Here is a 22,004-nt window from a genome sequence, read left to right as displayed (position 1 = left end):
GTTTCAGTTATCCTGAGATGAATTATTCTTCCAATATTGCTAATAAAAATAAAGCAAACATCTTAATACATCCTTTGACATATTCATGATCCGGCTGTCAATGCAATAAATGTTGTTACTTAAGAGGTTACATTTCATCAGCTCTATTGTACATAAACTAATTAGCTGCATGTCTTATAGAAGTTGCACTTTTTGTAGTATCTCATTTATATTTGACCACTGAATAGAATACACCATTTATCTTTTATTTTTTATAGAAAAAGTATCCAGATGTTGTAGCACTTCCTGAAGGATTACATGGAGATTACATGCTCTTAAGGAGCACTCAACTTCCCAAGTAAGGCAACTTAACTGATTCATATTGATCCGTGGGGGCAGATATCTATAGAAGCTGTGGTGCAGTGGCATAATAGCAGTAGCCATATTTTTCTCATTCAAAGACCCCAAGGATATTAAAGCAATGTACTTAAGGGAAAGCGAGAACAATTGTGAACCTGGCTAAGAACCAGGGTCTTTCACAAGCCATAAAGAAGCGCATTTCAGATCTCATATTTATCAACTGTAGTATAGCTTAAAATATTGAAAATGTTGTAGTCCAACCCACTGATCATGCAGAAGACCCTATTTCAGTGATGGCTAACCTTTTTGTCGTTTGCCAAAAGCACACCTATAATACAATGCACTTGCCCCCCCGTCCCCTCCACGCATGCACACACAACCTCCTACATGCGCCCCATCCCCTGCACATGCATGTGTGATCCCCTGCACTTCCCCCGCCGCCCCCCACATGTGTGCATGACCTCTGCACAAGTGTTTGTACCCCACACATGCGCGTGTACCACCACTACCCCACGTGTGGTGGAGCTGAGCTTGGGCGACAATTCATGTGCCCACAGAGCACTCTGCATGCCACAGGTTTGCCATCCTGGCCCTATATCATTTCAGACAATTTGTTGTCCAGTCTCTTTTTGAAAGCCTTTCCATTGCTTAATTGGTCTCACCATTGGGAAATTTCTCCTTAGTTCTAGGTTGCTTCTCTCCTTGGTTAGTTTCCATCCATTTTTCCCTTGTCTTGCCTTTAATATAGCTTGAGACCCAATCTAGAACATGTAGAAGCTGCTCTCTAAATACAACTTACCGCTCCTTTTGTAAAGGTCTGAAATAGTAATGATGATGGGCTTTATTACAGCATCTATGGAATTTTCCAAGGCCTTCCAGAAATTCCTGATTTCTCCTTTAAAGCATGAAAGAATGCAATAAAAGTAGCAGTTGTCTTTCATTTGGTATCATTCAATAGGAAACATTATATCTTGGATTTTTTGTTAAAAAAAATTATTTATCTAATTTATTCAATTTCTTTAGCCACCTGACTCAAACAAGTGACTCTGAAGAGCTTGCTTATACTAAAATAGATTTGAATTACAAAGAAATTAAAAACATTAACACAGTAAAAACATTCAGAAAAAATAAATACAAACAGCAGTTTATTTTAATAAATTGAAAGAAATAATTTCATGGCAGGAAAAGCGAATGGGAAAAGGAGTTCAAGATAGATGAGAGTTCTAAAAAATGATGACACTAAAGCAAAATGACACAATACAAATATGAAAGTAAGGTAGGGAAAGGACCTACAACATAGTTTCTGGATTCTTTTCTTTCCCCGAGGGGCCTATGTTGTATCTATGTGAGCATTAGGAAGTTCAGGATAAGACACAGTCGCTTTCCTGTTACTCTTGCTATATGACGAAGGAGGGCAACATTCTGAACCCCTGCCCAACTGCCTCTCATAGGGGGAAAATATTTTTCTCTAGGGCCCCTGGCCTCACCCCATCCTCAAATTTGATCCAATTCTGTTGAGTATCCAGAGTTTTTGTACTGACAGATAGATTCCAATCTCCTTCACACAACTTCTTTCTAGTTGTCTTTTCAGTACAACTTTGTTGGGGGGGAAAAACAAGGGAAATCAGAAAAAGCCAATATGCCTGCACCAAATCTAATTGAGGAAGTGTGCGTTTTCAACGATTTTCAGGTTTTCATCCATCAGAAAACTGTACCAAGCCCAAGAATTCAAACCACTATATTTTGTACTACCGAGTTCCAAATTACCTTTGCATGAGATGAGAGTATTTAAAATAAAGTCTTTTATGCAGCTAATTTTCTCTACTTTGTCTGTGAGAGTATGTCCCTCTCTATCTGTATGCACTCATTTTAATTATATTTTCTGACTTTTATAGATTTGAATTAATGATTGTTTGGAAGATACAGGTAGATGAAAACGGAAATATTATACCAGTTTTGGATCTTTTGAACAAAATACCACTACAAGGTAATTTTTTGTCACAACCATCTTCTTCAGTTTTGTTTTATTTTGACAATCTTCTTAGTATGTTTACTTTGTCGACTGCCACTCAACACTCTCCTTTTGGTGAAACTCCAAAGATACAAAAAGATATAAGTGGGTTGAACATTTTCATTCTTGTCAGACTAGAGGCAGCAATTTTCATGAGACATCTCAATTAAGAGTATAGCTCTGCATGTCCCCAAAAATGCTTTTTCAAAAGGCAACTGGACTTTGTTTTCTTCTTGAAGATGTTTCATTTCTTATCCACAAAACTTCTTCAGTTCTAACTGAAGGGGGGGGGGATGGAAAGTTTTATATTCCTTGCAGTCATCTGATCATTAGCGCTCCAAGAGTCATCGAGGCCACTTGGTTTATCTGTTCCTTCAGTGTCAACTGAATCAGAGTGCAAATGGTTGTGGAATCTTCTTGGAGCTGTTGAAAGAATTGTGTTGTAAACAGGACATAGGTGGTGCCATACCCCTGACTGCTGTTGAGTGAGGGCGGTTCAATTTTGACACAGATAGCCTCTTTGACACCTCTTTCAAACCAGTGATTGTCTCTGTCCAGTATGTGGACTTTGCTATATTCAAAAGAGGGACCTTTATCTTTCTTAGCTGAGAAGTGAAAAATCTTCAAGGAAAAAACAAAAAAAAAATCAATTGCCTTTTGAAAAAGCACCTTTAGGACAACTCTAATCTGGATGAGAATCTCCATAGAGATATAGCTCGGCATCCATTAAGATCTAGGCAGCAGTTAGGTTTTTTTCAATACAATTTCTGACACCAATTGCTGACAAGGAAGAAAGCAGTGGTTTAAAATCCCAAGGTTACACTTGGAATGTACTTGAAATAAGTTTTAACTCTCTATTTCATCTCTTCTTATAGGCACTCTAGCTGACAAATTTGCATCAGACGCTCCGCAAGGTTTCAGAAGTCTCTTGCATATGATTGGGATACAGGCATCCATTGAAACTGTGATCAATTCAATTTCTGAAGGCAAATGAGTGCCAGGAAAACCAGTTATGCATCTATCATTTTATTGAATATAAACATTAAGTTATTTTCCATTTAGAAACCATACCCATAAAACATGCTATCTGTACAATTATGGCACATATATATAAATTGTCATGACAAATAAATACAGCTTTTTAAATACAAAACGTCAAATCAGATACAAGTAGAATGCATTTCATTAAAAAATTAACTTTCTGAATCAAAGTGGTTTTTCCCCTTCTACATCAGTTCCTAAAACGTTCTCAGATCAGCCTGATAAATTCAAGTCTAAAAAAAGTGGCAGTTTCAATTCACAGCTGTATGTATATATGTAACAGTGATTCTAGAATACAGAACAGTTTGATAATAATTAAAAATAAGCTACAGGAGCATCATACAGTAGCACACCTACTACTTCTTCCATAAACAGTGATTGAAGGCAAATCAGGTTTATCATACTCGTAAAATAGAAATGAGACATTTTAATTTACAAAGCATAAACTGAAATTTATTAACCACATGCTCCATGAAGAATGAGTACAGAAAAGAGCAAAAATGATGGCACTGATCTGCATATAACTTGCCTAAATATTCCAGTATTATCTTTCCATATTTAGATTTCCTAGAATCAATTGTTTTAAATGCAACCCAAGTAAATAAGTAGCTATGAAAAGTTTTCACTGTTCTTTTAAAGTGCTGTAATAGTTTGTTTTAGAAAAAGCGAAGTTTATATCAGTTTTCAAATACAAAGCCTCAAATTGAGCATTTTAATCAATATTTGCATCCCATGCCTTCCTAGTTATAGATAGTAAGATATAACAATCTAAGTTAAAAAGCTTGGTTAATGAGCACTCATTTTATACCTGTCATTGCAGCTGTAATTAAACTTAGCAGCTTACCATGTCAGCCCAACCCAAAATGGTTCTATCTTAAGGTTGCCAAAAGTAGAATTTCTACTGAAGCTTACAAATTTTCTTTTCTGGAGGTAAGTTTTGAATTCACACATGGAATGCCACAAAGACTTGCATAGAACAGTGAGCAAAACAGCATTATATGCAAGATGTTTAGCTTATCTTGCCCTAAATGCATTCTCTAGATGCAGAATTTGATCGATTGCTGATTGCATATTGCAGGTGATACCTATCCAAATCAAATGCCCATTGCTGCACAGCTGTTTGTGTCATTTGTTGTTATTATTTCAACATATTTTGACATTTGAAATGCTTCGCATATCTCTAGTTACTACTAATTTGCTTTAAGAATGGTAGCCTTTCTGAAAAATGTTTTGTATTACAATGTATTTCAATAAAATATTTTTGAACAAATTTAGCAACATTCACAATTACTAATAAATTTAAAAGTTGTGTTCATTTAATTGTGCATTATATTTTTTTTTTTTTAAATTCAAATTCCAGATCTATGCCCTTACCTGACATCCACTGACTTACAGGCCGCAAGCTCAGGACAAGATTTAGAATTAAGGTGAATAAATATCACAAAATACAGTTTTTTTTTAATTAACAGATCTAGAAGTAAAACTCGTGAGATACTCATAAATATTAACATTAAACTTAATATAATAATAGCAAATTGGAAATCACACAAAATATCATAGATTTTTAGGGATACTTTCCGACAGATAAATATTTTAGTGATGATACATGACAGTCAAAAGATAAGATTGTGCCACTAAAGGCCAGGCTGTAAAAAGTGGTAGGCATCAAAGCAATTGCAGAACTTGTTCTTACATAAAGGAGGGCAGGGAGAAGACTCTTCTTTCCCACTTCTTAATTCTTCTTGCCCAGGGTCAAGCCCACTGAAATCACATCTACAGGAATTTGCATCACTAACATAATTCAGAGAGCCTGTGATGTACAGCTTTCTCTGGTGTAAGTCACCTTTGGCTCCAATCCAGCGATTTTTCAATGGCTGAAGCAGCTTTGGTTTCAAGTTTTTCACAGCATGTAAAAATCCTTTGTCTACCTACTTTAACATTTAACTTTTACCATTAGACAATCTAGAATTTCTCTTCCTGTTTCAAAATAACCTATAAGTAGTTACCTAAAATCTGAAATTCTGATTCAGAAGTCCAATTACACAGTCTGAATTAGACATGGCACCCTTATTGCCACTGTGCAGCACAGTGCTTCCACTGCAAAATCTAAGGCATATTTCACTATTTTCTATTTTTGTATGCAAGAGGTGGTTTTAAAAAAAACCTAACAACTCTTGCAGAGAGAGAGAGATCTCCTTTTGCTGAGAACATTTAATATCTCTATAATGTTGAGCTCAGGATAAAGAATCCAATTGCTACTGAACTTGTATGCCTTAGCAAAGCAAATGGCTGCTGTTGAAGGTCTAAAGAGAAGCCAAGCAAAAATGCAGACAAAAAAAGAAAAACTATTACCCAGAGAAAATTCATGGCAATATTTTGAACATCTCAATTGTTACCCATTGACGCCTCAGAATGGCTTAGGCAACTGAAAAAGATATTAATGAGGCATCTAAATATTAATGAGGCATATGCAGCAAATAATTGCTGAAAATAGCTAATTGTAATTGTAACTGTTTACATTACATAATTTCTAAAACCTGTTTAATAAGGGAACTAATTTGCTTTTATTGTTTTTATCATTATTCAAGAAAGGGGGTTTCTTTATACATTAAATCTTTTTAATAAGTTTTAAACAATTTGGGGAACAACTACATAAGATCACATAAGAGACAATACATATGCAAGCAGCAGTCTAAGGAGCATTAAGAATCTAGAATTATTTCTAATCAAGAATTTTAGAATTTGATCAGATCACCTTATTTTAAACAAGTGATACTCAGCAATTCATATATAGTTATAGCTGCAGTTAGAATTTTAATAAGGATACTGGTTTTCGGCATTTGAACAATCAAATTCTCTTCTACAGTCATAGAACAGTCATTTCATTCAAACTAACAGTACATGTCTTTCTTACAATAAATGCATTCTTCAAGGCAATCTCGGGGTTTTTTTTGTGTTTCTGAAAGGTAGATAAATTGAAAGCACAACTGAAAATAATAAAAAACCCATAACTTAATTTTCCTCTGTGTTAAATATTTAACCAGTTACATTTTATGGAGAACTAGTGTGCAGTCTTCATTTTCTTTTAAAAGATTTGACATTACTGAGTCATCTTTGGCTTGTGTCCTCTTCAGATAATAATTCACTATCTTCCCATCAAGCTTATATTGATGACGAATGCTTTCATATGGCTTCAGGTCTAAATCCAGGACAGAAACTGAAAAGGTGAATCTTGATTTTGATGTTAGAACCACTGGCCTCTGCTCAGAGCTGAAATTTAAATAAGAACAATAATTACAATTTGGTATTCCAGAGAAGGAAAAATTATCTGACTTTCTCTGGTCATCCTTATATGAAAACTCTACCTATATCCTAATGGTGACAAGCTATAGCTGATGTTGCATTTTGAAAGTACTTGTGGTTTTAAGTAAAATACAGTTTTTCCCGTAGGAAATGTGGTGCAAAAATTTGTTTGAAACTTTTCCTACCATTTTATTTCAAACTTTCCTAAATAATTATACCATCAGTAGTGCTATGTGAATAAATTACACTGAGAGGTTAACCATAATGAGCTTATGTTAAAGTAGCAATTTTCACATAGCTTATTTTGTCACTGACAACCTAGGAATAAAGGAAGCTATTCTGATTCTCTAATAAATGAATCTATACTCTAAACCTGAATAAAGATCTAGACAATCGTGAACACAATAACACACAGCTTTACATCTATTATTGAAATTATATCTTGGAATTTCTCATGTTGTTGGAATTGACTGTTTTTCAAGTTTTTGGGAAAGTAAAGATACTATTTCTGCTACTGTTTTACAGGAGAGGAAATATGCCAATTTTCCTATTCATGTGCTTCTAAAATTTAGCAGTTTGAAAACATACAATAAATAATTATAGCTCCAGAAAGCAACTTGGCTGCTAACACCAATTCCAGAGGTACTTCCCGTGTTTTGAATGTCTAGACTTCAAAATTTAGAGTAGCAACAATAATACAAACTAGATTGAAAAACCAAGCACTTCTCATGTCTGCAATATATCACCACTGCTGAGAGAGCTACATTGGCTGCTGGTGTGTTCCAATTATAAAACTGTAAATGGCTCAAAACTAGGAGACAGGACTCTATCTTTTACAGACAGATTTTGTCCACTTGATCCAAATGAGGTTCCTAGTTACCATGAAGCTCAATAGGAAGGGGCATACGAGCAGGTAGTCATTGTGGGGTCTTATTCTCTCCCAAGGAAAGGGTGAGCCCCACTCTCATGGCCTTCAGAAAGCTGGATAAAGCTTGTTTCAGAAGGCTTTTAGAGGCTGATTGGTTTTGCTTATGATATCTGCATTATTGTTTTACTGTTGCTCTTTTAGTACACCATTTAGAACCTCTTCAAATGAAGTTAAACTATTAGAAATAAATATAATCTTAATTTTCAATGTCATTGTGTTAAATCAAAGGTGAACATGCAGATAAACTTTTCTAGTTTTATATTTCTTCCATTTCCTTCAGATTATTACACACAGATAAAAAGTTACATCTATGTATGCAATCGACTATAAATCATACCAATAAATGAGAATATTTATAGCTCAGGATTGAAATGAGGGGCCCTTAGTGCTCTCTGAGCTTGGATGTTTTCTTGAAGATGTTATATTAACACAACTAGGTAACATCATTACTAGCACTGATGACATTACCCAATTTGGATAATGAAACATCTGACTTTAAGTGAAACTGTACATTGCATACAAAAATTATATATTTGTTCTTGAAAAGCTGCAGAGCAGAATCACTCTCTTTTATCCAGATATCAGACAAAAAGTTTTTCAGGAGAGTTCATGTTTTCACTATGCAACTCTTAAGGTGTCAGCTGACCAAAACATGGCAGCCATCAAGAATCAGGGCTTCCATGATGTGCTAAAATTAATGCAGTTTTTCATGGCCATCATTCTAAAGATTGCTAAATCTCACAAAATTCCAATATCCCTGTGTGAGCCCGTGTTGAGTAGAGCCACGAATTAGTTGGTCCAGGTTAATGGCTGCCATGGAGACTGTGATCTGCTATACTACCTCTAACCCTGGGATCAGAAATGGCAGACTGAAATACCTTAGAACAGTGATGGCTAACCTTTTTGTTGTGTGCTGAAAGCGTGCACGTGCACATTCCCACAACCATAATGCAATGCGTGCATGACACCCCCCATGTGCGCCCCCACACGTGTTCCCTCTGCACATGTGCACGTGACCCCTCTGTGCTTTACACCTCCTCCCCCACATATGCACCCCTGCCCTGCCCATTTTTGACTTCCAGGTTGGTTCAGAATGGTTTCTAGATCCAAAATGGGGTGCGGGGGGGGGGGGGGGTTGGAAGGCCTCCTGCACCAACCTGGAAACCAAATTAGGGCATGGGGGTGCCACATGAGCTCCCAAAATGCAATACAAGTGCCTCGCACATGCGCATGATCATCCCCCTGGCCCCTGCCCCTACCCCACCCATTTTTGGCCTCCAGGTTGGTGGAGGTGGTTTTCTAGCCCCAAAACGGGGCACAAGGGGCCCTTGCATAGTGCCCCATATGCCCCAGTGCATATGCGTGTGCATCCCCTGCATGCACCCTGGGCCGCGCATACGCAGCATAGACTCAAAGACCAGCTGGCCTGTTAGGTGCACGTGCGGTGGAGCTGGGCTGGGGTGATGGTTGTTGTGCCCATAGAGAGGGCTCTGCATGCCATCACGGCCCTAGAACCATACGCCTGGGGGACTCTACTGCCAGCTCAGTCCCAGAATGTGGGCAGGGATACTGCTACATTGCAGGAAGGAAAGGACGTGAGCAGTAATCCTCACTTACCTTACTTACTTTCTACCTTTTTCCTGTGTGGAGGGTTACTATCAATATAGGCAGTAAGCTAATTCAGCACTTTCTGAATTGATACTTATAGATAGATAAATATTGGGTTTTTTAAAAATAAAATATTTATCAGACATTACCATTCATCTTGTTGACAAGGTGAAAGCACAATCATTATGGAACAGTCCTTTGCTGTCATTGCGACTCTATATTGCTGAACCTGTAACAAAAATCAAGTCTATAGTCATCTACCATCTAAAAAAATCAAGAGTACATGCCTAGATGGTCTTTTAATTTCTTCCTCCTTATCCCACAGTATTTTGTTGAAGAGGGTAACTGGTGTTTGCATTAGTAGACAGCAATAGCTCAACAAGGCATGCTGTGTTGTTTTCTATTTTCCAAAGGACAATATACAGTGTGCTACTAATTTTAGTAATTCCATCATGCTACATTTTAATCTTCCTGTGTCTTTAACAAAAGTTTAATGTTTCTGCAGATGAAATTGTAAATATGCAAAATCTAAATATATGATTGATTTAAAGAATTTGATTAAAAGAACTGAGGCTGTCTTGTCAAAATAAGGTACCTTTGTCAATGCATATGCTAGTGTTCCATCATCTTCACTTGAGCGATCTGATAATTTCTCATAGAATGATTCATTATATGGCCCATCAATCTGTAGTACGTTCCTAAAAAATAAATACATTCAGAAAATAAAGTAAAATGCAGAGTCCCAGAACGGAAAATAAACCAGATTTCTGTACCATGAAACAACAGCAAGAAATTTATTTCAGTTGCTATTTCTTTAACACAGCTCCCACAGTTCAAGTGTGTAACAATTGAGGCTACTGTCCCCTCTAGTGACTGCTGCCTAAAATTACATGAGACAGTGAAGAAAGGAACACTGCAAACTAAGAACTCTCCAAAATAAATATTTCGCGTTTGGTTTTGCAGTGACACAACAACTGCAAAGGGTTATTGTTTTGTCGAATGACTGCAATAAAGATTCCTGTCATGCTATTTTCAAGGTTGGAGGTTCTTACCAGCCCACTTCCCACATTTAATCATAAGCTAACATTCCATGTTCATTGAATACCCTCAGATCTCACTGAGCCATTTAAGGAAGAAGAACCTTCTATTAGATTTTCTTAATGTTTCTTCTCCATCTTATAGCTTACTTAACCAATGCCTCCCCCTAGTTTATGAATTATTTTGGGTTTCCCAAAAGTATACAACAGGTAATTATTAATACTATAATCAAAATATGTACAGTGTATGTAGAAAGTCTACAAAATGCCAAGTTTTTAGATTCAAAAAAATCAGACCAAGATAATATTATTTTTCCACCTAAAAGATTTCAGTTTGTTTTTCAATTGAATTGTACAGCCTATAAGTTATATGAAAGGTGTGTGTGGGGGGGGGGGGGGAATTGAAGTGATTTATCTTGGTCTGATTTTTTTACATCTCAAAAACCTGGCATTTTAATGGGTATGCAGACTTTCAATATATACTGTACTGTACCACAGTTCTACTCCAAGAAGTTCTACATTCTTGAAAAGTATACTTAGGCTATTTCATTTTTAATTTGTATGCAGCAATCTCAGGGAATGGGATGGTCTTACTTTAAATAAATGAATTTGCACAAAATTATTTATAATACAAAATTGGAACAAAGTAAATAAAGCATATAAACAAGAAAGACAAAAATGCAAAAAAAGTAGAAAGATTTTGTAATGCGACGTTGCTCAATATGGTTTGATAAGTCACCAATGATTGGAAACAAATATTCTTCCTACACCAGATCTGTTGTCATTGTCTTTAAAGTTTAGACATATTGCCTATATGATTTGAACATTTGAAAAATAAAATCTTTATAAATATGAAGAATAGTTTTCATTCTTGACAAACCAAGCAGCCATACTTTCTTTGGAAAATGCAGAAACCTTCATTCTTAAAATCAATTGGAATAATAAATACTTTTCAGTGTTTCTCTGACAGTTGTTAAATAAAACTGAAAGAAGAAGACACCTCCCCCAAATGTTAATTTTCCTGCCCCCCCCCCAGACTTTATATCTAAACAATTGATTCAAGTATGTTGGGGGGGGGGGTATTTTGGGATAGAAACTCCAATTTCCATTTAAAGCTTTGCTAATAGAGAAATCAGATCCCTCATTATTATGACAAACTAATTGAATAATTTCCCAATTTTAGGGTACAGATTTTAGGCTTAGTAAATACACCATAGTTGGGTATCGTATATTTGTAGACATAGTTGGATAGTACAGTTTAAGGTCAGATGACAGGGTCATATTAACTCTTTTAAGTATAAAGTCATACTCTAAGACTGAGAGGGGTTAAGATGCCATTGTTTTTAAGAGGTGCTGCATTCTTAGGTCTCCTCTGACCATACTAATTTGCAGATCTGAAGCCCAGTATCACTTACCTCTCTTTGGGAAACTCTTCCAAGTATTGTTCAACTCTGTTGTATAAAGGATAAACCCCTTCTATATCCAGTGTATCCAGCATTTGAGCCTGAAGTGTTTTGTAAAGGAGGCATCCCTTTGGCAAGCCAGTGGTTTCTATTTTGTTTTTAGCTAAAAAGGATAAGTTTCAAACAGTTTTTACAATGGATATATCAATCTCTCTGACCAAAAACAGCAAGGGGCATAAATGCAGATGAGAATCTAGGTGTGATCCTTCTAAAACACAAACACAGATTTCAAAAATGGGGCTTATTCCCACTATGTAATATGTATTTATCAATAGTTCAGTTTAATCAGAGATAACAAAGTTTCTAGTAACTTTCTGCTTAATTCCTTCCCTCCGGAAGGTAGCCCAGCCAGCCTTAGCGTGACTAGTTGATCCTTTAAAAAAAACAACAGTTTTTGTGTTCTAAACAATGCATGCAAAGTAAATTCTGTATTAAAACTAAAAACAAAGCAAATTTTAAATAGTATATTTTAGGATGTGAAGAGGCCAGAATGACATAAATATCTTGCAGCAAAAGGCACAAAATTTCTTACCATTCCGCACTAGCTCTTTACTGAAAGCACTGGCTTCACAATAGCTCCTTCCTTGTGAGCTGGGAACTGTCTTCAAATCACCTGCTTTACAGGTATCTGTATTACTCAGTAGAATTGTTGTTATTACATGGATCAACTCTTTCAGAATTGTCCTTGTACAATGAGGTCCACTGACCAGGCCATTTGAAGGAAAGAAGAAAGGTTTCAGATGACAAGCAAGTTCATTCAAATCTGATAGTGAATCCTCATTATCTTTGCAACCATAAATTAATTCACCATTCTGTAATAGAAAAGAAGTTAATTAATACTTTAAAATAGTACCAAAAATATTCCAACTGTTGCAAAAGGGGTATCCCCAACTATACTTTCCAGTTATACCCTCTGTACTTCATAGGTAGGATGCAAAGAACAGTAACTTGGCTTGCAAGATAGTCTCTAAATTAATATCATAGCTTGCATAAAATAGCATGAGTTTATTTGGAGGTAAAACTAAAAAGAATGTATGGCATATTAGCCAAAAGAAAAACTTAACTGATCTTGATCTTACCATTATCAGAGTATGCTGCAGTTGGCAACTATGGTAGGTAATTTAGTCTACACTTTCTCTATCTCAAAGTGTTGGTTGAACAAAGCCATGATAAGTACTGGAGCTTGATAGCTATAGGTGATGACCTAGTTCTGCACTGTTTATTTTTTGCAACTCAAAATACAAGAAGAATAAATACGAAGTACATAAATTAATGAAGGGGGGAAAAAGAAATGTGTGTTCATGAAACTATAAGAAAGGAGCAAAACAGATTTGAATAAAAATCTAAACTTAGGGTAAAGGATTGATGAATAACATGCACTGAAGTGAAAGTATAGCTTTAATTATGAATGAAAAGGCTAAAATGTACTTCAAAGTGTGAATAACTGTCATCAAGATTGTTCTGAGTGTATATGAAGTGAATTCATTATTTATTTATTTAGATATGGCATATCATACATGGACTAGCAATATATATTAACATTTCACCTAGATTAGTAAAACACAATAAAATATGAATATTTAAAAGATTTGTGTTCAAATGCCAATGTCTAGGCCACAGGTGTCAAACTTGTGGCGTTACACTGCCATAATGTGATGTTTCACGGTGTTTTTCCCCTTTGTGGAGCTGGGGTGGGTATGGCCTGCATGTGACACATCCAGCCCGCGGGCCACCAGTTTGAGACCCCCGGTCTAGGCCATCTAATAACTGAATTACAGCACTGTATATATTTTTAAAAAATCATAAATGAGTCATAGTTATATTCCAGTAAATGGTGGCATCAGTTTTTGGGAAAAGAATTGAACTTGGGGTAAAATAGCATGGCAAAAGGGGGTGGGGAGCATAACTCCAGTATTACAAGATAAATTACAATCCCAACAGAATGAATGGTAACTAAATGTAAGAGCATGTTTGGAAGAGAGTGAAAATAATTATGTCACAGAATGCTATAGAAGTATGTGCACTGATATTAGCAGAAACTATGAAAATGAATGCTTGGTGGAATGATGAAAAGTATCACTGTATATAATGGATATGCACCGGAATATCTAGGAAAGCAATGAACAATGCAAACAATCAAAATCTAAAAGTCAGTGAAAATGAAGAGTGAAGTTCATTCAGGAATGTGGTTAACAAAACGGATGTAGAAGTTGAAAGAAAAATTCCATAGAAGAACAGTAAATGTACATCTGCAAATCTGGAAAGAAGGATAAAAAATTAATAACAGACTCAACTAAGAATTATCATTGACTATAGAGAATGTTAAATAGTGCTTCAAAATGTATGGAGCTGAAAATTGATATATAAAAGACCAAAGAATACACAGTAAATGACTGGAAGTTATATAAATGGTGATCCAAGCAAGATGAATTTGTGTAGGAAAATGGTTGGCACAAACTGCAAGACACATAAATGCTGGTGCAAAGGAAGCAGCCTGTAATGTTTAGTAAACTTAAGAGTATCTATGAAAGTGAGAGTTGCGTGTATAAAAAGAAAACCTTTAACACTAAGTTAAATATATTAGACATGAAATTTTGTATAGTAAAACAGTGACAGATAAAGTCAATAATGAATTATAAATGTATGTGAACTGAACACAAAAGTAGGTAACCAGTACTCTGAAAGAGAATGAATGAGGATTAATCTCAAAAGGTATATTAATTTGTAAGTCACCTTGTAGGAGAGATGGACAGCTTAGAAATTTAATAAATAAAATAAATAAACAAATATATGAAAGAAGTGAGGAAAATGTTTGAAAGGTGGGGAAAAATGAAAAAAATCCTGGTTGAATGAAGTTGATGAGATCCTCAAAGACAAATGACAAATGTAAAGAACAAAAGTCAATATGATAATATTTGGGCTTGGTAGAAGTAAGAATGGATTCCAACAATAGAAAGGAATAAACAAATAAAATGACTGGTGCTGGTGTAAACTAGATTTAATTAGTCTCTTTCCTCTTTTCTGCCTTCCTTCATTTAGTGCTTCTTGCCTTCTTTGATAATGTTGCTATTCTGAAAAAGATTACTGTATTTTTCGGCGTATAAAACACACTTATTTAAAGTGGGTAGAAATGTCTGTGCATCCCATACAACAAATGTTGCCAAAGCCCTAGCCACCCGCAGGCCCCCACCATTCGGCCTCTGTCTCTCAGCAGTTTGCCTCCTTGCAGCAAACAGCCTGGTCAGCTTCAGCACAGTCTGATTTAGCACGAGCAGCTGATGGGTAGTCAGATCTGCCTCCTGGAATACAGCCTATCAGCTGTTCCAGGCTGCGGGGATCACTTCCACCCATCGTCCCCGTCCATCACTGCTGCTGCCTATTGCTGCCTCCGCCGCCTGTCAGCATCACCTGGAACGGCCAAAAATGGGACAGACGGAGGCCGAAAATGGGGTGAGTGAAAGCGTGATAGGCAGCAGCAGCAATGAGCAGCAATGGACAGTGATGATCCCCGCAGCCTGGAACAGCTGATAGGCTGTATTCCAGGAGGGAGATCCAACCACCCATCAGCTGCTCATGCTAAATCAGGCTGTGCTGAAGTTGACCAGGCTGTTTGCTATTTGCTGAAAGGAGGCAAACTGCTGGGAGACAGAGGCAGATTGTTTTTTCTTGCTTTTTTCCCCAAAATCTAGGTGCGTCTTACAGTCCAGAGCATCTTATAGTCTGAAAAATACAGTACTGTGAAAGATATATGCATATGTTAGGACAATCTGAATTAAAATTAGTGTGTGATAATGCATCTTGCAACTGAAGAGCTGAGAGTAAGTAATTTTTAGCTGGAAACTACTTCACCAAGCTTTTACATGAAGCAGGAGAAATACATGATTTGGAAAATAAAAGCAGCAAGTAGAGAGGAAGTTTTAAGACCCTGCGAATTTACTGCTTTTCTCATATTCTTTCTTCCCTAATCACAGCAAAAAAAAAAAGCTAACAAAGTCTCTATATATTTCTTGTTCCAATACCAGATATAAAATTAAGACGTAATTTACAAAAGATAAAAAATAATTAAGAGCTGTAGACTGAAATCAACCAATACGGGAATGAAAAAATCCTTCTGAATATGACTGTTGGCTTTGCAAATGCTAGAGATTGTTACACTGATTTCATCCATCTTATGGAGGCGGCAAACTCTGCCCACAGCCTGGAGTTTGATCCTGACAGGGCACAAAGTTGACCCATCTTTCCGAGGTTTGGTAAAATGAGGAGCCAGACTATTGGGGACAATATGCAAATACTGTAAACCGCCCAGAGAGTGCTGTAATGCACTATGGGACAGTATATGGCAGTCTATGGGGCACTATGAGGCAGTCTAAATACTATTGCAATTGCTACTAACATGGCTGGTTGAAGAACAGCACAGAAGCCGAGGGACTGAAACTAATCTGGAGAATGAAAGGAAAGTGAAAGGAGAATAACGCAGGACCCACCAAACCTTGAAGAAAATAACAGGAGGGAATACTCCATCAAAGAAGCACAGTGATACTTTGGAGACCCCAGCCTTCCACAGCAGAAGATAATGGCAGCTATATCCGGTCCAAAATTAATCCAAGACTGTCATAAAGAGGCGTATAGACTTCCAAAAATGTATGCTAATTACAGCTTCTAACTAGTGTATGTTTTCTCAAATGAGCTTCATAATTCTCAACCAGACAAATGTATCATTTTTTATACTTCTGTCCAAATTTGCAGACATCATATTCCTTTTAGGATCTTTGGCCTGCCACACACTCTCTCTATTTCTTTACTATGCTGTTTCATTAGTGGGGAATTGGGAGGAGGGATAGTAAGGAGTAGAATGTGTTGGTGTTAAAATAAAACATTCCTTTCTAGAAGCCCAACTGTACCTGACCGGAAGTAGATGGGTGGAAATGCCAGTGTGGCAGAGGAAGATTGGACCATGTGATGGACTTGTGAGTGTGGGGACAGGATTATGAACTTTCAACTGGGTGGAAACCCAGGAAGCTTTCAGATTCGGGTTTCCACAGATGTACCAACATGTCTGTTTTATTAAATTGGAACTTTGATTAAAGTTATGTCTTGAACTATGATTTAATTCTGGATAATATTTGGAACGCTGACAGACTCAATTCACTCTTCCTCTTCTATAACATTTCTCTACTTTAAACTTCCAAATCATGTTCATTAAGCATATTTCTGAATTATTTTCAGAAAATAAAAAAGGGTAAAGGATTATTCCAAACAACATCAGTGTAAGTAATTTGCCCAGTAAGCAAAGTGTTGATTGCGGTTTTATTTAAATCATGGAGATGGGAGCTTGGACCTTCAGAAGTTGCTTCCTAATTAAGCATACTAGAACAAAAATAATAAAGTGAAGTAGGCTGGATGAAGAACAAAAGTTTCCTTGAAAAATCCAGAGCAACTTACCTTAAATATTTTTAAATTATTCTGTGCTTCATATAATAGGTTTCTCAAGGCGAAGTGCATTCGCTGTTTATTTCTAAAATATAGAAAAAAACCCTGAATATTTAAAATGAAGTGTAACCAATCCATAACTAAAATAAACTTGTTCACTCTGATTTATCTGATCTACTTTCAAACACATTTTATTTTATTCAAACATATCTTTTATTTCTAACTCTATGACCTTATGACTGGAACTATTCTCCACTCTAATACTTAAGACAGTTCTACTTAGAAGATATTTAATACAATACAATAGCAGAGTTGGAAGGGACTTTGGAGGTCTTCTAGTTCAAGCCACTGCCTAGGAAGAAAACTCTATACTGTTTCAGACAAATGGCTATCCAACATCTTCTTAAAGACTTCCAGTGTTGGGGCATTCACAACTTTGGGAGGCAAGCTGTTCCACTGATTAATTATTCTAACTGTCAGGAAATTTCTCCTCAGTTTAAGATCCATATTTTCAACATTTTTTCACTGAAAATTGTTCCAATTATTTTTCCAACTAGAACATTATTAACTTCTTTCCATAACCTATAATATATATCATGCAGCTCTGTATTGATTAAGACTGAAACTTTCCTTGTTATGAGTATAGTTGTTAAAATTTCATATAGCAGCATAACTCTTCAAAACAAGTAGGAAGAATAACAACAAGTTCAATGAAGGAAATATACATAAATATAAGATATATATTTTCTTACCCTGAGAATAAGTCTAGCGGACAATATTTACTTAGATGTTTCCATTTTCCTTTTGCTACCTGTTGACAAACAGAACATATGACTTCCTAAATATGCATTTATTTATTTCTCAAATTTCCAGTTAATTTCCAGAACTGTTCAAGCTGGGAGTTCATCAACATCTCCAGACACTTCCACACATGCGTTTTGTTTTCCTGTTCTACCAGTTTAAGAAAGTTACAATCTCTAACATTCTGCTTCTTCACACTTTTCCCAACAAAAGCATTTCCTTCCATTTACATGACAGTGTATATTAATGTAAATAAAATGGCCTTCACAACTGAAAAAGGAATGAGTTTTGACTTGTACATAATCAAGTATACCATATTCAAATGGAGTATTAATTCTACTCTGCTATCAAAAGCTTACAATTCACTTAAGCTGTACATTACCTTTAGATGCTGGTGCATGCAGTAACGACAAACTTTATACTTTATATCTTGTGAAACATGACTGGAAAAGGGGAGAAATCCACATTTTGGCTGCAAGAAAAAAATGCAGTTTAAAATTTAGGACATCTTTGGTTTGTATTTAAAAATAATACCAACCTCCCCTACGCACTTCCAATAATGTATGGTCTTTAAGCTCTTTCAGCCTTTCAGTGAACTCTTATAAAAAGCAGTACACAAACTTTCTAATCCTAATATAGACAAAGAGCAGAAATATTTATTTTACTTTTGCCAAAAAATGATTGATACATTCCCAAAAGTATTACTTATTTGGCATAAATCTAAATGGCTGTAACACTTTTAACTATTCAAATTTTCAAACATTTAAATCTGCATAAGTGCCATCCAAAAAGAAGAATGTCAATGTATTTGATTAAGAAACAAAATCACTCTACAACACTGTTTCATTCTACCTCTTTTGTGAGAACTAGCCATCAGGATGGGTATACAAAGTGACCTATAGTATAGTTCTATTTTAAATAATTAAGCCTGATTAAAATGGGCTTCAAATTTTCTATGACTTTAAATGCGTTGCAAAATGCCATTTCATCTTTTATAGTTACTTCCTCTAATGGAAACAAAACCTTGAAATTATGTTTCTACATTGTTTAACATTTCATTCATCAGCAGTATAAAAGCAACCATGTAAACACAAAGTATGGATTGCATTGAATTCTTTATGTACTTACCTTAATTTCTATACAAAGTTTAGGGCGATGTTCAACAAAATGCATCCTGGTGAGATTAGGAAGGCACAAAGCATAACCACTAAGAGCATCCATCTCTTTATCACAGCGTGATTCTAAAGAAAAAGGAGAACTGCTTACACCCATGTTTAATTCTCCAACTTTTTGAGCACCACAAATAAACATACAGCTATCAATTACTCCCGTATGTAGTTAATCTGAATGGTTCCCAGGCCTTTCATTTATGCTAACAGAATTCTTCTTTAATATCATTTTCTATGATCAGTCCAATCCCTACAAGGAATCGTGCTCAAACTATGGATATACAGACATCATGATACTATACATCTATACCAAATAAAAGCATATTAACTGAAAAAGATTTTTAGAAAATATGGCAAATGTCATTCTTCTCTTGATAGTTTAAAATAGTTAAAAAGCAATAAGCCATTGGCATTTCAATTTTTTTTGTTTGAGAAAAAAACTTTCTTTAGTTAATAGTGTTATTACTGGCTTTCAATATGGGAAACCTATAATAAAATCTTTACAAATTACCAAATAAGCACAGACTCATAGAAATAGTTGAGAGTATATAACTTCTGCTTTGAACTCTTTCAAGGAAGGGTGGAATACAAACACAGAACCTACTATTGTGTTCAACACACATCAACTTTCCGTGCTATTCAATACAGGAGGCTAATAACTTTGTTATTACCTTCCCCAAACTGCCAAAACAAATTTCAATCAAATGAATGTCTAAGTTGATTGCTATTTACATTTTACCCAAAACATGTTATTACATTTTAAAATGCATGTCTGAAATGTTTCCTAAAAGCAATGGAAGAAGGGATTGTGAAGACGATACAATTGATTTGTTTGATTGAGATAAATTTAAATACATTTATAAAAAACTATAGCCCCTTTATGGACTTTTTGTTGAAAATGGAAAAAAGTGAGTAATTTTTGGATTTGTAAATTAAAAGGAGCTGAAAATGGGATATAAGGGATCTTTGCAATGTAATCTTAGAAAGGGAGGAGGGATAGTATGTTGCAATGAAGATCAGAAGTCACTTCTTTAATTACCTTTTTCTTCTTTATTTGTATTGATTTTTACATTTCTTCTTCTATCTTTTCCAGTTTATTTTTTATTCATGTTTTCATATTTGTCTTTTATTCATGTAAAAATATTCAATAAAAAATGTAAGTACTCTTGGGGAAAAGTAATCAGATATGGTTTTGTTCAACTATACAAGTGTTGCAGCATCTTTGTAGCAATTGTGCTAAAAAATTCTCTGAAGCAATTTATTTGAAAAATACAAGAACTTAAAATTTACTTTGGATTTGGAATCAAATCTTGGCTGCACTGTAAATAAGCTTATGTGTCAAGAAGATTTGAATTATCAACCTGTTTCAAAAGTAAATAAGTATCTTGTAATTAATCTTTACAAATTAAGATTTGTAAAAATTTAAATGATTAATCAACTCAGCCCTGATTAAGTCTGGGATGGAAGACCAGGAAATCCTACATTTATAGGCAAGCTGGGGGAGGAGAAATCAGAAAGAAGGCAGTGGTAGGTCACTTTCATAGTGATACTAAACAACCAATTTGGACATGTTTATTTAATCACAAACAATCAAACTCAAGTCAGGAAAGTCTTTGGTTTATCCTATGCTGGAGAAAGGTGTCTACTTAATGTAAAAACAGAAATAATCTATGCCACACAGTGTTAAATATCCAATGTATTAAATGTAAGAAATGTTAATTATTCATCCAAGAAATATAATGGGTACAAATAAATTATAACCCATTAACTAAAGTAATGATGACTCAACTTTGGGAAACATATTTAAGAGATGTGCTTCCTGTTGCAGCAAAGCCTACGTGGGATTTTTTATTATTATTTTGCAACAAAATACAAGTTGAACCAGCTTTAGCATCAAACAATATACCATTATACTGCTACATTTTTCTCTTTTAAAAGGGCAAGTTATTCTGAAAGAGGAAACGTAGTATTTACGCATTTGATGGCCTAATCAGCTTTTATTGCTCTGAATAACTTTCCACAGATACCACCTGAAAACTCTAAAAGAATAGAAGCTTTTATGTCTGAGGAATCTGTAAGTATATATTCACAATTACAACCATAATGAAGTATTTGTGTCCAATTAATTATACGTTCAATACTCAATAACATTGGAAAATCCAATTCAAACATGGTGTGTGTGTGTGTGTGTGTATTCACACACACACACACACACACACACACACACCATATACTCATAGATCAAGCTACACAAACATTCTCAATGATGAGCAGAAGGAGGTGCTACAAGTGGGCTATAATCAATCCCGATTGGTCCATAGACTGAGAGAAATTTGGTGCAGCCACACGTCTACTCCTTCTGCCCAGTTTCCTCTCAGTCTATGGTCCAATTAGGCTGGGTTTCTTCATAGCTCTTGCTATTTTCTGTGGGTTTACTGTTTTTTCTGGAGATTTACATTATTTGAGGAGAATTTGGCTAATATGGTCTATTCCTTATCTAAATTCCTTCAAACTTTGGAGATTGTGATTCAGTGAGTGGGGGAGATATCGGGCTCGTCGCCTCCTTGCGCGGCGCCAGATTGTATTATGCTGGATCTGGTAGCGTTTAAAGTTACAGGTCCACGGCAGACGAGGTAAGAGGTGGCTTGAAAGTAAAATTATAACTGGCTTGCGTGGCTGTGGCCGGGGGGAGGGGGGCGGGAAAAACCACGGCTCCGTTTTAAAAAGATTTTTCTGACAGCCCTTCTCCTTCCTTTGCAGCGAGTCAGCAGCCACCAAAGGAAGTGCCTTTCAGGAGTCGGCAGTCATGCTGGTGGGATTCTTGCAGGGGGCGCCCTGCAAGCTGTCTAAGCGCGGCATTTGTTATCGCCATGT

The 22,004-nt window shown here is 35.8% G+C and overlaps 2 protein-coding genes across 2 annotated transcripts in view; one reads left to right on the top strand and one right to left on the bottom strand.

Annotated features, from left to right (window-relative positions):
- Positions 1 to 249: 249 nt before the first annotated feature.
- CENPP (centromere protein P) lies at positions 250 to 5,740 on the top strand. Its single transcript, XM_032209100.1, has 3 exons — positions 250 to 337; positions 2,235 to 2,326; positions 3,226 to 5,740. The coding sequence occupies exons 1-3, from the start codon at positions 309 to 311 to the stop codon at positions 3,342 to 3,344; spliced, it is 240 nt and encodes a 79-aa protein (XP_032064991.1). The 5' UTR covers positions 250 to 308; the 3' UTR covers positions 3,345 to 5,740.
- IPPK (inositol-pentakisphosphate 2-kinase) overlaps positions 4,545 to 22,004 on the bottom strand; it is a 33,934-nt gene continuing 16,474 nt past the window's right edge. The window contains exons 5-13 of the mRNA XM_032209096.1: positions 19,090 to 19,202; positions 18,344 to 18,433; positions 17,913 to 17,971; positions 17,173 to 17,245; positions 12,263 to 12,542; positions 11,683 to 11,833; positions 9,826 to 9,928; positions 9,380 to 9,459; positions 4,545 to 6,661 (exon numbers count right to left, since the gene is read on the bottom strand). Of these exons, the coding sequence (XP_032064987.1) occupies positions 6,436 to 6,661; positions 9,380 to 9,459; positions 9,826 to 9,928; positions 11,683 to 11,833; positions 12,263 to 12,542; positions 17,173 to 17,245; positions 17,913 to 17,971; positions 18,344 to 18,433; positions 19,090 to 19,202 (1,175 nt within the window). The 3' untranslated portion in view covers positions 4,545 to 6,435. The remainder of the gene's footprint in view (positions 6,662 to 9,379; positions 9,460 to 9,825; positions 9,929 to 11,682; positions 11,834 to 12,262; positions 12,543 to 17,172; positions 17,246 to 17,912; positions 17,972 to 18,343; positions 18,434 to 19,089; positions 19,203 to 22,004) is intronic.

This window comes from Thamnophis elegans, chromosome 2 (genome assembly GCF_009769535.1).
Source record: "Thamnophis elegans isolate rThaEle1 chromosome 2, rThaEle1.pri, whole genome shotgun sequence".
In the NCBI taxonomy this organism is placed as follows: Eukaryota; Metazoa; Chordata; class Lepidosauria; order Squamata; family Colubridae; genus Thamnophis; species Thamnophis elegans.
The sequence above is the reverse complement of the archived record's forward strand: the minus strand, read 5'-3'. Positions and strand labels throughout refer to the sequence as shown.

Coding starts and splice junctions, on each gene's coding strand:
- CENPP (XM_032209100.1), top strand. CDS start 309: ATGCTCTTAAGGAGCACTCAACTTCCCAA. Junction 338..2,234: donor AGGAGCACTCAACTTCCCAA/GTAAGGCAACTT, acceptor TGACTTTTATAG/ATTTGAATTAATGATTGTTT. Junction 2,327..3,225: donor GAACAAAATACCACTACAAG/GTAATTTTTTGT, acceptor CTCTTCTTATAG/GCACTCTAGCTGACAAATTT.